Raw genomic sequence first — 16,659 nt, forward strand, 5'->3', positions numbered from 1 at the left:
GTAAACTCCAGAGTTGTTGACGTTGGTTGTTTGTCCATCTGTCTATTTGTGTACTGTACGTTTTAGGAACACTCGTTTGTGCGTCGGATGCCGTCATTTTTTTTTTTGGGTACTAAGTGCAGTGAATGGCTAAAAGTTCCTGTTCCGGGCATAGTGGCATAGGGTGTGTAGGGTACAGTGACACTGGCATAGGGAACTGTAAGGTATTGTGACAGCAGTGTAGGAAAGTGTAGGGTACTGTGACAGTGATGTAGGCAGGGCCAGATTAAGGGGGGGGGTTACAGGCGGTCGTCCCGGGGCCCCCACACACAGGCCCGACAATGGAGGGAATAGGGGCACAGGTGTACCGCTGCTACATAATCAGCAGGGCGTAGGCAGGTAACGGTACGGGGACAGTCCAGGGAGTCACTGTAAATTTACTGCGCTGACCACTCCTGGTGCAATAAAATTTATTTTGTCTTATCGGTGCAGCGCTGCACCCACTGATAGGCAGACAGAGCAGGCAGCAGAAAAGGTAAGTGTGGGGGCTGGGCGCTGGGGAGACACTGTGGTTGGGGAACACTGGGCTGGAGAGACAGCAGGGGTCTGTGAGGAGGTCACCTGGGGCGGCACTGTGGCCATATTGGAAGGGGGCAAGGTAAGGGGACAATTTATTGGAGGGGGCCCCCACAACTTAGTTGCCCCGGGGCCCCCACAAGCCTTAATCCGGCCCTGGATGTAGGGAAGTGTAGGGCACCGTGACATTGGCATAGGGATGTGTAGGTAATTGTGATAGTGTAGGGTACTGTGACAGTGGGGGAAGTGTAAGGTACTGTGACAGTGGTATAGGGAAGTGTAGAGTACTGTGACAGTGAGGGAAGTGTGGGGTACTGTGACAGTGGTGTAGGGAAGTGTAGGGTACTGTGACAGCAGTGTAGGGAAGTGTAGGGTACTGTGACAGTGAGGGAAGTGTAGGGTACTGTGACAGTGGTGTAGGGAAGTGTAGGGTACTGTGACAGCAGTGTAGGGAAGTGTAGGGTACTGTGACAGCTGTGTAAGGAAGTGTAGGGTACTGTGACAGTGGTGTAGGGAAGTGTAGGGTACTGTGACAGTGGTGTAGGGTACTGTGACAGTGAGGGAAGTATAGGGTACTGTGAAAGCGGTGTAGGGAAGTGTAGGGTACTGTGACAGCGGTGTAAGGAAGTGTAGGGTACTGTGACAGAAGTGTAGGGAAGTGTAGGGTACTGTGACAGTGGTATAGGGAAGTGTAGGGTACTGTGACAGTGAGGGAAGTGTAGGGTACTGTGAAAGTGGTGTAGGGAAGTGTAGGGTACTGTGACAGCGGTGTAGGGAAGTGTAGGGTACTGTGACAGCGGTGTAACGAAGTGTAGGGTACTGTGACAGCGGTGTAGGGAAGTGTAGGGTACTGTGACAGTGGTGTAGGGAAGTGTAGGGTACTGTGAAAGCTGTGTAGGGTACTGTGACAGAAGTGTAGGGAAGTGTAGGGTACTGTGACAGTGGTGTAGGGAAGTGTAGGGTACTGTGACAGTGAGGGAAGTGTAGGGTACTGTGACAGTGAGGGAAGTGTAGGGTACTGTGACAGTGGTGTAGGGAACTGTAGGGTACTGTGACAGTGAGGGAAGTGTAGGGTACTGTGACAGTGATGTAGGGAAGTGTAGGGTACTGTGACAGTGAGGGAAGTGTAGGGTACTGTGGCAGTGGTGTAGAGAAGTGTAGTTTACTGTGACAGTGAGGGAAGTGTAGGGTACAGTGACAGTGGTGTAAGGAAGTGTAGGGTACTGTGACAGCAGTGTGGGGAAGTGTGGGGTACTTTGACAGCGGTGTAGGGAATTGTAGGGTACTGTGACAGTGGTGTAGGGTAATGTGACAGCGGTGTATGGTACTGTGACAGCGGTGTAGGGTACTGTGACAGCGATGTAGGGAAGTGTAGGGTACTGTGACAGTGGTGTAGGGAAGTAGGGTACTGTGAAAGTGGTGTAGGGTACTGTGACAGTGGTGTAGGGTACTGTGAAAGCGGTGTAGGGAAGTGTAGGGTACTGTGACATTGGTGTAGGGAAGTGTAGGGTACTGTGACAGCGGTGTGGGGAAGTGTAGGTTACTGTGACAGCAGTGTGGGGAAGTGTATGGTACTGTGACAGCGGTGTAGGGTACTGTGTCAGTGGTGTAGGGAAGTGTAGGGCTGTGACAGTGGTGTAGAGAAGTGTAGGATACTGTGACAGTGAGGGAAGTGTAGGGTACTGTGACAGCAGTGTGGGGAAATGTAGGGTACTGTGACAGCAATTTGGGGAAGAGTAGGGTACTGTGACAGTTGTGTAGGGAAGTGTCGGGTACTGTGACAGTGAGGGAAGTGTAGGGTACTGTGACAGCGGTGTAGGGAAGTGTAGGGTACTGTGACAGCGGTGTAGGGAAGTGTAGGGTACTGTGACAGCAGTTTGGGGAAGTGTAGGGTACTGTGACAGTGGTGTAGGGAAGTGTAGGGTACTGTGACAGCGGTGTAGGGAAGTGTAGGGTACTGTGACAGCGGTGTAACGAAGTGTAGGGTACTGTGACAGCGGTGTAGGGAAGTGTAGGGTACTGTGACAGTGGTGTAGGGAAGTGTAGGGTACTGTGAAAGCTGTGTAGGGTACTGTGACAGAAGTGTAGGGAAGTGTAGGGTACTGTGACAGTGGTGTAGGGAAGTGTAGGGTACTGTGACAGTGAGGGAAGTGTAGGGTACTGTGACAGTGAGGGAAGTGTAGGGTACTGTGACAGTGGTGTAGGGAACTGTAGGGTACTGTGACAGTGAGGGAAGTGTAGGGTACTGTGACAGTGATGTAGGGAAGTGTAGGGTACTGTGACAGTGAGGGAAGTGTAGGGTACTGTGGCAGTGGTGTAGAGAAGTGTAGGGTACTGTGACAGTGAGGGAAGTGTAGGGTACTGTGACAGTGGTGTAAGGAAGTGTAGGGTACTGTGACAGCAGTGTGGGGAAGTGTGGGGTACTTTGACAGCGGTGTAGGGAATTGTAGGGTACTGTGACAGTGGTGTAGGGTAATGTGACAGCGGTGTATGGTACTGTGACAGCGGTGTAGGGTACTGTGACAGCGATGTAGGGAAGTGTAGGGTACTGTGACAGTGGTGTAGGGAAGTAGGGTACTGTGAAAGTGGTGTAGGGTACTGTGACAGTGGTGTAGGGTACTGTGAAAGCGGTGTAGGGAAGTGTAGGGTACTGTGACATTGGTGTAGGGAAGTGTAGGGTACTGTGACAGCGGTGTGGGGAAGTGTAGGTTACTGTGACAGCAGTGTGGGGAAGTGTATGGTACTGTGACAGCGGTGTAGGGTACTGTGTCAGTGGTGTAGGGAAGTGTAGGGTACTGTGACAGTGGTGTAGAGAAGTGTAGGATACTGTGACAGTGAGGGAAGTGTAGGGTACTGTGACAGCAGTGTGGGGAAATGTAGGGTACTGTGACAGCAATTTGGGGAAGAGTAGGGTACTGTGACAGTTGTGTAGGGAAGTGTCGGGTACTGTGACAGTGAGGGAAGTGTAGGGTACTGTGACAGCGGTGTAGGGAAGTGTAGGGTACTGTGACAGCGGTGTAGGGAAGTGTAGGGTACTGTGACAGCAGTTTGGGGAAGTGTAGGGTACTGTGACAGTGGTGTAGGGAAGTGTAGGGTACTGTGACAGCGGTGTAGGGAAGTGTAGGGTACTGTGACAGCGGTGTAACGAAGTGTAGGGTACTGTGACAGCGGTGTAGGGAAGTGTAGGGTACTGTGACAGTGGTGTAGGGAAGTGTAGGGTACTGTGAAAGCTGTGTAGGGTACTGTGACAGAAGTGTAGGGAAGTGTAGGGTACTGTGACAGTGGTGTAGGGAAGTGTAGGGTACTGTGACAGTGAGGGAAGTGTAGGGTACTGTGACAGTGAGGGAAGTGTAGGGTACTGTGACAGTGGTGTAGGGAACTGTAGGGTACTGTGACAGTGAGGGAAGTGTAGGGTACTGTGACAGTGATGTAGGGAAGTGTAGGGTACTGTGACAGTGAGGGAAGTGTAGGGTACTGTGGCAGTGGTGTAGAGAAGTGTAGGGTACTGTGACAGTGAGGGAAGTGTAGGGTACTGTGACAGTGGTGTAAGGAAGTGTAGGGTACTGTGACAGCAGTGTGGGGAAGTGTGGGGTACTTTGACAGCGGTGTAGGGAATTGTAGGGTACTGTGACAGTGGTGTAGGGTAATGTGACAGCGGTGTATGGTACTGTGACAGCGGTGTAGGGTACTGTGACAGCGATGTAGGGAAGTGTAGGGTACTGTGACAGTGGTGTAGGGAAGTAGGGTACTGTGAAAGTGGTGTAGGGTACTGTGACAGTGGTGTAGGGTACTGTGAAAGCGGTGTAGGGAAGTGTAGGGTACTGTGACATTGGTGTAGGGAAGTGTAGGGTACTGTGACAGCGGTGTGGGGAAGTGTAGGTTACTGTGACAGCAGTGTGGGGAAGTGTATGGTACTGTGACAGCGGTGTAGGGTACTGTGTCAGTGGTGTAGGGAAGTGTAGGGTACTGTGACAGTGGTGTAGAGAAGTGTAGGATACTGTGACAGTGAGGGAAGTGTAGGGTACTGTGACAGCAGTGTGGGGAAATGTAGGGTACTGTGACAGCAATGTGGGGAAGAGTAGGGTACTGTGACAGTTGTGTAGGGAAGTGTCGGGTACTGTGACAGTGAGGGAAGTGTAGGGTACTGTGACAGCGGTGTAGGGAAGTGTAGGGTACTGTGACAGCGGTGTAGGGAAGTGTAGGGTACTGTGACAGCAGTTTGGGGAAGTGTAGGGTACTGTGACAGTGGTGTAGGCCATAGGGTTTCTCAGCAGTCAGATGTGCATCTGATAGCTGCGGTGTATCTGCAATGCCACCAGTGGCCGCTTCAATACAAGTCCTGGCGGTTGTGACATTTGCATATTTTCGCACAGCCACTACGAACAAAGACGCCGTCACGACTTTAATTTGCGTCCTCCTCTGAGTCAGGCCCTAAATTCACACTGAAGAAGATGCTAACTAGTAGCAAACCAAGCGCTCACACAGGGAGAGCGGCGCACCACAAAGTGCGTACAACTCTACATACAGGCGAATAGAGCATACTTCCAAGGCCCAGGCCCGGCTTGTACAAACATCTGTTGCCTGTAATCATTCGCTCATAGTATAAAAGCTTTTTAAGCTCTGAGTGCCGAAGGGCCGTACAAGATGGAGATGCCATTCTCTATCTCTCCATTGTGTGAAATATCCTAGAGGGTCCACTAATGGGCAGAGGCTGCGGTAACTTCTGCCACTCCATAACGGTACAGGCACAGTCCTATTAAAAGCAAAAACCATTGAGACATATCGGAGAAGAGCGAGACATGAGAAAAATATTATTTCTCCCAAGTGGTGACTGACAGACTCTGGGGTCCAGGGCAGGTCCTACAGCCGATCTCGGCCCCCACTCCCGGCTAGTAATGCTGTTTGAGCAGTTTCGGCAGGTACGCTATCCTTAAAAAAAAAAAAACATAGGTTACTGTCGCTTCCATAGCACACCATGCAGAGAACTCAGGGTGCTGGGGTGATTGACAAGCATTAACACGCCCACAAGTCAGGGACAGCAAGCAATCAAAGTCAGATTTTAGCCACTAACCCAGAAAGGGCGTGAATGATGTGTGCTCGTGAGAGGCGCCTCTTTATTGTAACTGTGCCAAAGCTGGCATTAGACTGATATGTTTTTAGATGAGTTTTTGCTTTTGTTCCTCTCAGCTCCCCTGGATGTATTAACCTTCGGGGACACGGAACGAGTGCGTTCCTGCAGTGCACCTGCTGGGGTCACCCAGCCTGATTTCTTTCTCCATCATTGCAGAATAAACTGCAGTAGTTCTCTCTACCGGGCCCTGTTTTTATGCAGAAAGCCTCATGTCTGCCTGACACTAGTTTTCATTCCGCTGCGGACGTCTCCCCTCGGCACAGATTGCTTGCCGTTCAGGCGGACTCTAAATAATACCGCTTTTGTCACGTATATAGAGTCCCCTCATGCAAGCAGCTATTTTCGTTCCAAATTTAAACTTGGTATAGAGTATAATGTGCCACCGACTGTAAAATAAACTGCGGCCTCTATAACATATACGAGCGTTTGAGCCTTATGTGCTTATGTGGTCACAGAAGTCTGAGAGGACCTCTGATAATATCTTTACAATTTTGAAAGTGACCCGTTTGCATAGCTGGCTACCTAGGCTCCTACTCTGAGGGGCCCAGATGATCCTATCCCACCTTTTTGGGGGGGTTATTTTAACAAATGGGAGTGGGAAGGGAGCACAAACTAGTACACTGCCTATGGCCACCTCGGGTCTTGCAGGGGTGCTGAGAAGTAAATAGAGCAAGTACTAATTACCCTTACCAGGGCTCGTCTGGGGTGCCTGGCGTGGCTGACCAAGCCAGTCGTGGAAGAGGGAATGCAAGTCTCCATGGTACCCCTCACTGCTTTGCAGTGAAGTGCCTAGTATTTTTAGCCCAACTTTTAAAGAGTGGGCGTGACCACTTTGCCATGTTTGGGCACTCTCACCTCTAGCACCCGGCCCGTCGTCTGTCTCTGTTCATTTGTCTGAGGTAAAAACAACTGTTTGGGGGCCTTGCTCTAAGGCAGGCTCGTAAAACTTGTGCTTTACCCTATAATTAATTCGGTGAATGTATAAATTGGTATATTAACCCTTTAATTAGTTTGATATTTTACTAAGAGCATATGTGGCTCTTATAAACTGTCACTAATACCACTTTTATACCAAAGTTCCGGGTCTGACCCGTGGGTTGGAACAGGTTTCCAATCCAGATCAGACCCGGAACTTACACCCTTCATACTGCGGCGCCGACCCAGGATATTCCCGAGTCGGCGCCATTCACACCGGAGCCGGGCCTGCAGTGACCTGGCTCTTCCGGCCTTGCAGTGGATGCTTGGAGATGATGTCCATCATCGGACAGCATGCTTCACGATCCGGGTCATCATGACCCGGATCGCACCGTTTACACCTCAGGGTGCCACGGGAGCGGCCTGTGGCCAACCCTGTTAAGTACCTGAGTTGGATCCCCTGTTACCTGGACCCAGGTGGATACATTTACACAGACAAAAATCCCGGGTTAATGTGCATCAACCTGGGATTTTTACGTTGGTGTAAAGAGGTTTTAGTTTTGCCCATTCGTATGGCCATTGGTGTAGTATAAGTGTGTATTACGTGCTTTAAGGGTACATTATTACTGAACACATCTTATATTTTGTGATGCATTATTTGATTTAGAACTATAAAGAGACAAAAGTCTTAACTAATGAAGGCCTCGGCAAAGCTTCACCTTTTGTACCGGTGTTATCGTCTTTTTTTTGGGGTGTGGTGTGACTTGTTGACATTCAGAAGGTCAACGCTAGAATATCCACAGGCTCTGAATGTCGACAATCAAAATGTCATTAGGTCGACAATCAGTATAAAGAGATATATTAAGGTTACCATGGTCAGAATGGGTTTTTTTTTGTTATTTTATCCTAAACCCAACTATCCCTAAAAATCAACAAAAATGTTTTTTAATTTTTTTTTATTTTTGTGCCTACATGTCAAATGTCGACATTCTGATTGTGTTGACATTTTAACCATATCGACCTAAATGCATGTCTAGATATTGATTGTCGATCTAATGACCATGTCGACATACTGAAGTCGACTTTGAGCACCTGACGACATTCTGGTGTCGACATTCTGACCGCATGCCGGGCCTGATTCAGATATGTACGTAAACCCAACGGTGTACGCACATGTCCGATGTTTGGGAGGGCTGCGAATGCACAGGACGCAGAACAGGTCGTGCGTGATCGCTCGCAGACGTGGTAAGACTACCGTTACTGCTGCTGCCACTATTGTGGGGCTGGGCATAGAATCATTTTGCCAATATTTTTGAAGTGAGTCATGGAGACGAGAGGATTTATGTGGGCACTATATAAGTAGATGTTAATAAAAAAATATAATATGAAATAAAATAAATGTATATCAATGCAATGAGCAGTGATAGAAAAGCAGTCACGTTAGTACTGTTTATGTGCTAGAAAGGCCTGGCCAACCTGTGACTCTCCAGCTGTTGTGAAACTACAGTTCCCAGCATGCCCTGCCGCAGGTTTGCTATTAGGGAATGCTAATACTGTAGCAGGACATTTTGGGTCTTGTAGTTTCACAGCTTGTGCTAGATGGTCTCTGCGCAGATATGTGATGCTGATGTCTAATATTCCATAACGTTCCCCAATTGGAATCTGGACAAATTAGGTTACACCCATCTTCTGGCTGGTCCTCGTGGACATCTGTAATTAGGGACTGTGGGGTGTTATATGTATACCATGTAAATGACATTGATTATATATTTATTCTCTCAGAACCATGCACCAGATGGGCTGTTTGTGAAAACGAAGGACCCCAGTACGTCTCCTAGTACCCCCGATATTCTGGAAATTGAGTTCAAGAAAGGTAAGTGTCCAAACCCCAGTGCTTCCCAAGTCCTTTCCTCACTTACCCCTAACAACTCCTGTTTTCAAGATTTATTTAATCATGATGTGGCCGTGGCGCCGATGTTTCAGCACTTGAGCGATTATTTGCTACTGCGCAGGCGCGGAAAGGCTGGAAAGGGCCTGTGGCGCATGCTTTTTCCTGCGTGTACGCGGAGTCCGCTGTTGCAAACGCAGCCACTGGCATTAGAATTGGTGAGTCAAAAAATCAGGTGTTCCCGAGCGGTGTCTGGGGGGTGGCCTGAAGTGAACGCAAAAAGAGGCGTGTCAGTGATCGCGGCTGCGTTCCCAAACGCAGAGCCACAGCCACAGAGGCCATGTTTAGCTGGCGTTCAGAAGTAGACACTGCGCCAGCTATAGGCCGGTTTGCGTGTCGATGGTGAACGAGATGGAGCGCCGATGGTGGAGTGTTCTGAACCATTGGCGGAGAGGCATCGTCCATGGGCGTCTGGCGCACGTCAGTACACAAGGGGAAGGCTGACATTAGCATTCGCCTATTGCCGCCACTGCAACTGCGCAAAATATCACAACTGTGGCTGCAGTTTTGTCCACCTCTAATCTGATAGGGGGCGGGATGTACGAAGCACCGCATCCGCAATGTGGTACATCCCGCCTCTCATCGCGGAACATACCGCAGTATGTACCTAGAATATTGCAAAAGACTGCTCTCCCGATGAGAGCTGTCCTTTGCTATGCCCCCGGAGAGGGTTACTTCCGTGTCCCCCCGTCCCTCGTTCAAAAGTACAGGCACACCCGTGGTTTTTTTACCACACTCCACCCCTCCTCCGTGATCACCCCCAAACGCTGGCAGCCTATCACTCACATTGCAATGGATTGCTCTGTAATCGCAGTGCGGCTTATGCTCAATGGCAAACAATCGCTCGATGTGCGTCAATAATCCGATTTTGCGCTCAATACTAAATCAGGCCCTTCATGCACAACTCCAACTCTATCAAGACTCATGCGACCTATGCACATGTGCGGAAGAAACAATTGCTCCACTGCGTCCGACATCGGCAGCACCTGCGACGCAGATTCCGGCCCTAGAAGGGTTTTCTTGTTGCAGAGTCCCATCACAGTGTTGCCTGTTTGGTAATTAGGGAACTGCTAGTTTTGTTATCCTTTCAGCGTCATGCTAGTAATGCCTTTAAAACGGTGCCTTGCAGCTGCTAGGGGCCTGTCACATAATTCCAATTATATAGCTACTTATTTCCACGTGGCATTGTCGCCGCTTATGGAATTGCCTGGGTAGTTAAAGTCCGATCATCATCTCAGGGGGGGGGGGGGACAATGACAGCCCCATTCGGTTCAGTCCATAAGATTCCCTATTCATCTTTCACTTCATTTATTTGAAGTTCTAATCTAATTATTGACTATTTGAAAACTATAAGCTGCGACTGAGGGTGCCGAGCGATCCGCCATGGGCAGAAGTGACGGGCGGGATCCAGCCCGTATGGAAAAAAAAAAAAAGGATCTCCAGACTGACGAAGGAAGCTTAAAGTTCATTATTGCAAAGAATTACATTTAATAGCAAAATAGAGTGAAAGTGGCCCTGTTAAGAGGTGATTGGCAATGAATAGTGCAATCAATGCTAATGGGGGGAACAGATGGAGTAAAGATTAAGCAGCATAGTAGACCCAGCTTTGCTTTGTGGCGAAACCCCTTGTCAGATTGCTAATACATTTATTGCTCATTTCAGTTTGCAAAAGAATAATAAACCCTTTCTTTTCATAGTCTGTCCTTTCCATCCCAAACTCGCCTCCCCCTCCTCCCGATCACCACACCCTACCCTCTGCCTTTCTTGTGGAAGGTGTAATAATTAATTCATGGGGTCTCCCTTTTGGCTGAGGAGCTTTAACTTCTCACTGAGAGCTGCCCCCTTTGAGAGCTGACAGGCACAGAACTTAGTTGGCGCTCTTTGAAACAGACATTAATGGGAGGGTGGGATTTGCAAAACCACCGTGCAACTAGCCACCAGCTCCCCCTCCTCTGTTCCCATTTGTCAGGCTCAAATCACTGAGTGCTGGGACAGAAGGTGCAGAACCGTAAGACAATGGCAAAGCGTGAAATGCAATTAGGAATGGGGCTGGTGGCAATTTCACAGTGTATGAAATGAAAGACAGGGCGACAGAGGCAAGGAGCGGGATGGGGGGCTTATTTTTATTGCAGTTTCTATTTTACCATAAATCTGTAACCTCTCCCCCAACCTCCTGATACTTAAGAAGTTACTTAGAGTTCATATCTGTCTCATCCATTTAATGCTGTGTGTTGTGTAACCAGGGCTCTTTGCATCTAGTGGAAAGTGCTCTCTCCCCCCCCCCCCCCCCCCCCACCCCCAGGGGATTTCTCTGTCTGTAAAGTGTTTGCCTCCTGCAATTGCCCACATGTTATGTCTGCGCTCGTTTCTCCATCACAGGTGTCCCTGTGCAAGTCACAAACGTTAGAGATGGGACGAGGCATCAGACGACATTGGATCTTTTCACCTATCTCAACGACGTTGCGTAAGTATCGATAATCTGTCCACGGATTGCGGAATAACGTAAACGCAAAAAAGTCTGCAAAGCAAACTAAGCATACGAATGCACCTGTGGCATTTCCAGCCGTTTAATAAAACAATGGGACATGCAGAGGATGATCTTTTACTTTTGTTGGGTTACTATGGGCACACCCAGAGAAGTCGCCGGGAGATAACTGGACCTAGACCGCCCCCGCATATGTGACGTCTATATGGGATCCTAAAGACGCTCAGGTCGGCTCTCTGGTGGATCTGCAGGATGCCGTTCCACCCTGCACGTCAAATGCAGGTGCCACAGAACAGTGACTGTACCGGCTCCTTGCCCTTACGGTAGATGCTGGATCCATTTGGGCAAAAGAACCTCTGATGTCACAACCATGTGACCCAGTAAGGGTTAGGCTGCGGCTGGGGGGCAGTTAAGGTTAGGCTGCAGGGGGGAGGGCCATGGTTGGGGTTGGGCTGCGGGGAGGCGGTTAGGTTTAGCCTGCGGGAGGGGATGGCAGTGAGGTGGTGAGGTCAGTGGTTGGGGAGGCACACATGGAGATGGGTCTGAGGGGGTCATTCAGACGCCGTCGCGCGCATGCGTGAGACCCGTTACGACCGACAGCGCCGGTCGTAACGGGTCTCGATCCAAATGGGGCGAGCTGTCGATGTTGATTGACAGCTCGCCCCGTTTGAAGGCGGGCCCAGGGGGTGGCAGCCCAAACGGGGGCGTTCCCATGGGAACATCCTACCATTTGGGGGACGCCCCACTGACATCACTAGTGATGTCAGTGGAGAGCTTCCGGCTCTGACAGAGCCAGAAGCTCTCCGGGGCTTACGACAAGGGAGACCCTACCCTAGGGTCTCGTCGTAAGCCCGGATGGTCGTGATGGTCTACGACCATCGCGACCATCACCCGAGCGGTCGTTAGAGCTGTGGGTGTTAACGACCGCAACAGAGGCGGGTGGTCAGGATGCAAGTGGCCGCCCAGTTTCTGAGCGACTGCTTGCATCCTCCGACCGCCTCTGAATCAGGCCCTGAGTGCTGGGAGCCTTTCTCTCCCCCTACCCACTGTAACTCTCCCCTCCCTACACTAAGATTTAGTGTCCATTGTTCTACCTGGTCACATGACACATCCAAGGTGTCTATCAGTGCTCAAGGCATGTCCCCCCATACTCAGAGACATGAATAAGTTATAAATATCTTCTTTGTGTTATTCTAATAATTCTTATATCATATCTCAGGAGTATGACAAGGGAGGCTTTGCCTCCCCTGCCTACCCAGAGAGGGTTAGGGTAGGATAGGGTAGGGGGAGAGGCAAAGTCCTTTAGCCAACTTGGATTTAGACTCAACCTTGGCCTTATGCCCTGGGCACATCTGCTTAGGTAGTAGCCCTGCTCACCCTTTACCAGGTGCTTTTGCCCAGGTAGCTCCCCCAACTGCTAAGATTCATTTCACACACAGCATTGTTTTGGCCCTTTAATGGCAAGTAAAGAAACGCTCATTGCTAAAAGGTATAAATGTAATCTTACACTGACTATTAATAATACATGAACCATTAAAGTGATGTTATTTGCTCTACAAGTCATTACCGATCATATAATGGTAAAAAAAAGGGTAATTTAACAAACTACATAAAGTGTAAAGTAAACCCGCAGTGTTGACAAGTGCTCCTACTTGTCAGTTAGCGCATTTCACAATGCATATCTAAGTCCAACTTACGGTACTTACCCAAGCTGAATGACACCCACCACCAAGTATTCATTTCTACTGTTCATTACATGGGTCATCGAAATGCATCTGCAAGGTACACACTACGCGCTACTAAAGCAATGGGATAAGATGCGATTGAAGGAAGCATAAAACTGTTGTGCAAAGCCGGTAGTGCACCTATTAATGCCTTATAGTACATCCCGCCCAAGTTGACTCAAATTCAGTAGTGGGATAGATAAAGTCAAAATGCGGCCAAAACTCAGAAAACTGCAGATGTTTGAGTTTAGTCCCCATATTTACAAAGCTCCGGAAAGAGGAACCCGTTAGGCAGCGCCAGTTATAGAGGGCTTTGCCTAATAGAAGCCTATTATTTAAGGTGCGTACACACACTACGATTTTTTGGACGATTTAACTATAACGGTGTCGTTATCGTTCAATAGTTAAAAAAATCGTTCAGTGTAAAACGATGAACGATTATCGTTCATGCGCGTTCACGTTTGTCGATTGTAGTTCAGTCAGACTGGCCAACTGAGCGATTTTCAATAGAAGTTGCAACATTTTTCCTTCAACACACAGAAAATCGTTCATTATGTAAAGTAAAACCAACTACTTTGTAAAACGATTTTCGTTCACTTTTTCAAGGGAAAAACTGAATGAAAATCGTTCATTACTTACATCATTGTGTGTGTACGCACCTTTACGCAGGCATGCATGCATGCGGTAAGTGGCGGGATGTATCGCATTCGTTATATGATGCTTGATACATCCGGCCTTTGTCCTGCATAATGAAATTTCACTTTTCGAAAATCCGTGCAAAAAATAAGAAACACTTGCACACCTAACTCATATTCGGTGAGGAGCATCGGTTATTTCGTCCATCACCTACAGTCGGGCAATTTAAACGTACACCTATAGTGTGTGCGGCACTGGCTACTGCCATCTTGGGCAGAAAATTCATCCACTTACGACAAACCACTGCGCAGTTGTGCAAAGGTAGGCTCGTTTGTATATGAAACAAAGAGGTACCCGGCGACAACAGTGGCGTATACGGACAAAGTGTCAAATTTTGCCGCACACCTACACGAGAGGCTTCGCCAAGCTTCTCACAAAAAAAGATACAACCAAAAAGTAAAAGGTGGCGCTAAAGGACACAAAACATTCAAATAATAAAATATTTCTATTTTAATCACGATAACACAGTAAATAAAATACAATATAAAAATACCATTAGAACATATCCATATAAAAGAGGAAAGGCAATCCTCAGTATGACTCAAATAATGTACTGAATAGGCACAGATTCCTATGTACTAAGACACTAATGTGTCCACATTCTAATAAATGTGTACAAGAAATAAAAAAACAAATAATAATGTGACACATTGTTGTTTTATTTATTTCTTGTACGCATTTATTAGAATGTAGACACATTTGTGTCTTAGTACATAGGAATCTGTGCCTATTCAGTACATTATTTGAGTCATAGTGAGGATTGCCTTTCCTCTTTTATATGGATATGTTCTAATGGAATTTTTATATTGTATTTTATTTGCTGTGATATCGTGATTAAAATAGAATATTTTATTATTTGAAGGTTTTGTGTCCTTTAGCGCCACCTTATACATTTTTCGTTGTATCGTTTGTATATGAATCTAAAAAGAACTCGGTACCCTGTCTGTAGCCTAAGCCCAATACCCAACTATTCTCAGAGCCCAGCTCTCTGACCCTTGATGCCTCAATGGTCTAACTGTTCTCAGAAACCGTCACCCTGGCTATACTCACAGCCCAGTTGCCTTACGCTATTGTTACACTCCTGAATCTAGTACGCTAGAACCTAGCAGTCTGGATATTGTCAAAATAGAACACTTCAACCAAGCTGAAGCACTCACCGGCCCGGAATAAGCATCCATTTATCCATTGTGATGCTGATGGTACACTGTTCACTAACCATTAACCTACATAGCTTCAATGTCAAATTAAAGTGTTATAGCGTTTAAGGCTACCATGGTTTCCGCAAAACAATAGCAACTGCAGAGCTGGATTATACTGAACCTAAAGTGGAAATTACAATTTACTATACACTTTGTAAGGTGGTACAGGGAATAATGATAAATAGAGCAGGTACAATTAGTATCAACCTTGTATTATTGTGTTGTGACTCAGAGATTCCTGAGAGCAGACACAAACATTAAGTTTATTAACTTGCTTAATATCTGCTCCCTGCGGGTTTCGATTCACTGTTTGATTCGCAATTTGGTGACTAAGTAATGAGTGCCCCCTACTGGTGTACAAACGTTTTACAGTGTACAGAAGGGGCAGCTGGTGCTGGATCGTTCCTTATTTGTGAATCTCAAAAACTTTATTCAACTATAAAATAGTGAACAAGGGAACGCATCCCCCCCTTCCCCCGAAACTGTTAGCATATTCCACTTTTTGCTAAATACCATATATCTTAGTCCTTGAACTCATTCGGTCAAATAAAGGGTAAACTCAGGACTCTCTTTGAATTGTGTTTCCTCCATGCTTTTCATCACTTGTTGCCCAATTAGATATTGGCTCTCATTTTCTAAACTGCACTAGAAAAATAAGCTGGCATCTCATTGGACACCAGGTGCAACACCAATTTTCTATAATTTAGAGTAACTATGTGCAGGCTCGGTTCTACTCGGTTCCGTTCGGTTCTTTTTACCGAATCTTATTGGCTATCCAAAACTCGTGACAGCTGAAACCCAATAAGATCCGGTAAAAAGAACCGAACGGAACCGAGTAGAACCGAGCCTGCACATCCCTAATTTAGAGTCACCTAATATAATCCATCGGCTCTTAGACAGTGTCTGGGCACACCGTCAGATGCCTATGCAAGGCTGTTGAGACAGCCACAGGGCCTGGGTACTGAAGGGGGAGTGGCCAAATACAGGTGGCACGGCCGCATCCCCTCATGGAAAATTTTTCGCCCTCAGTAGCTGGCTCGGGCCTCCAAGAGACCCAGGTCATTAGTACCTGTTCCCTCACCCATCCTCTCGGCATCCCAGTCTATGGATAAGCGAACCCATTTAATAATATTACTTTGATGCAAGTAGCTCTCAGCATGGTGTTACCAGAAAAATGATGTTTAACAGGTGATAAGTCATTTTTGCATGCCCATAAAAATTGACCTATTGCCAAAAAACATTTCTGATTTTATATATAAAAATAGACCTGTGTCCCTTTGCCTCACCATCCTTGTTTAATAAAAATGTATTATTATTATTTATATATTGACAACCTACTACACGGCACTATTCAATGAGGAAATCCATTTACAGACAGATTAGATGCCATTGCATATTGAAACAGAAAGTAGGAATGGCACCGATCTAACAACTTCGCAAGAGATTACCTCAGCGCTGATGTTTAACTGCTCATGTGGCGTTCAATTTTATAGGAAACATTTTGATGTGGAAATGGAGTCAATTCAGTCTTTTATCTGGTTTATTTCATTGCTATTTGGTGTGCACAGCTGTGAGGAGATGCAGTGACTGCAGCTGTTTGCATGAAAGACATTGAAACTCCAGCTTACCGTGCACCTGTCAGTCTCTCACAGCGGAGGGCAGCCATTTTGTGAGCTAGAATTAATATACATACAGTACGCAGCCTATCAATTCACTAGGAGCCAATGGGCGTGACTCGGAGGTGCAACCAATTTGAAGGCGATATTCACTTAGTTGAGAGATTATTTGAGTATGCTATTAGCAATAAAGCTGTTTGTGACCTGGGGACCCATTATGAAATTATTAGCTATGGGGCCTGATTAACCTGTTTTTGAAATGTCAGCAGTCTTACTGATACACTGATGATAGCTGCAGAAATCTCCATACTATCCCCGGGAGATATAAGATGCTCTTATCCAGGAGAATAGATTTCTGCGAATTGTCCATATGGTGTAAGGCGTAACAGT

General features: G+C 47.3%; 1 protein-coding gene across 3 annotated transcripts in view; it reads left to right on the top strand.

The window, feature by feature from the left end:
• ASS1 (argininosuccinate synthase 1) overlaps nt 1-16,659 on the top strand; it is a 108,845-nt gene that overhangs the window by 64,642 nt on the left and 27,544 nt on the right. For all 3 annotated transcript variants that reach the window (XM_088453476.1, XM_088453474.1, XM_088453475.1), the window contains exons 10-11: nt 8,384-8,474; nt 10,929-11,013. In XM_088453476.1, coding sequence (XP_088309602.1) covers nt 8,384-8,474; nt 10,929-11,013 — 176 coding nt within the window. The remainder of the gene's footprint in view (nt 1-8,383; nt 8,475-10,928; nt 11,014-16,659) is intronic.

The sequence above is a fragment of the Taudactylus pleione genome, unplaced genomic scaffold, assembly GCF_031769625.1.
Source record: "Taudactylus pleione unplaced genomic scaffold, aTauple2 ptg000579l, whole genome shotgun sequence".
Taxonomy (NCBI): domain Eukaryota; kingdom Metazoa; phylum Chordata; class Amphibia; order Anura; family Myobatrachidae; genus Taudactylus; species Taudactylus pleione.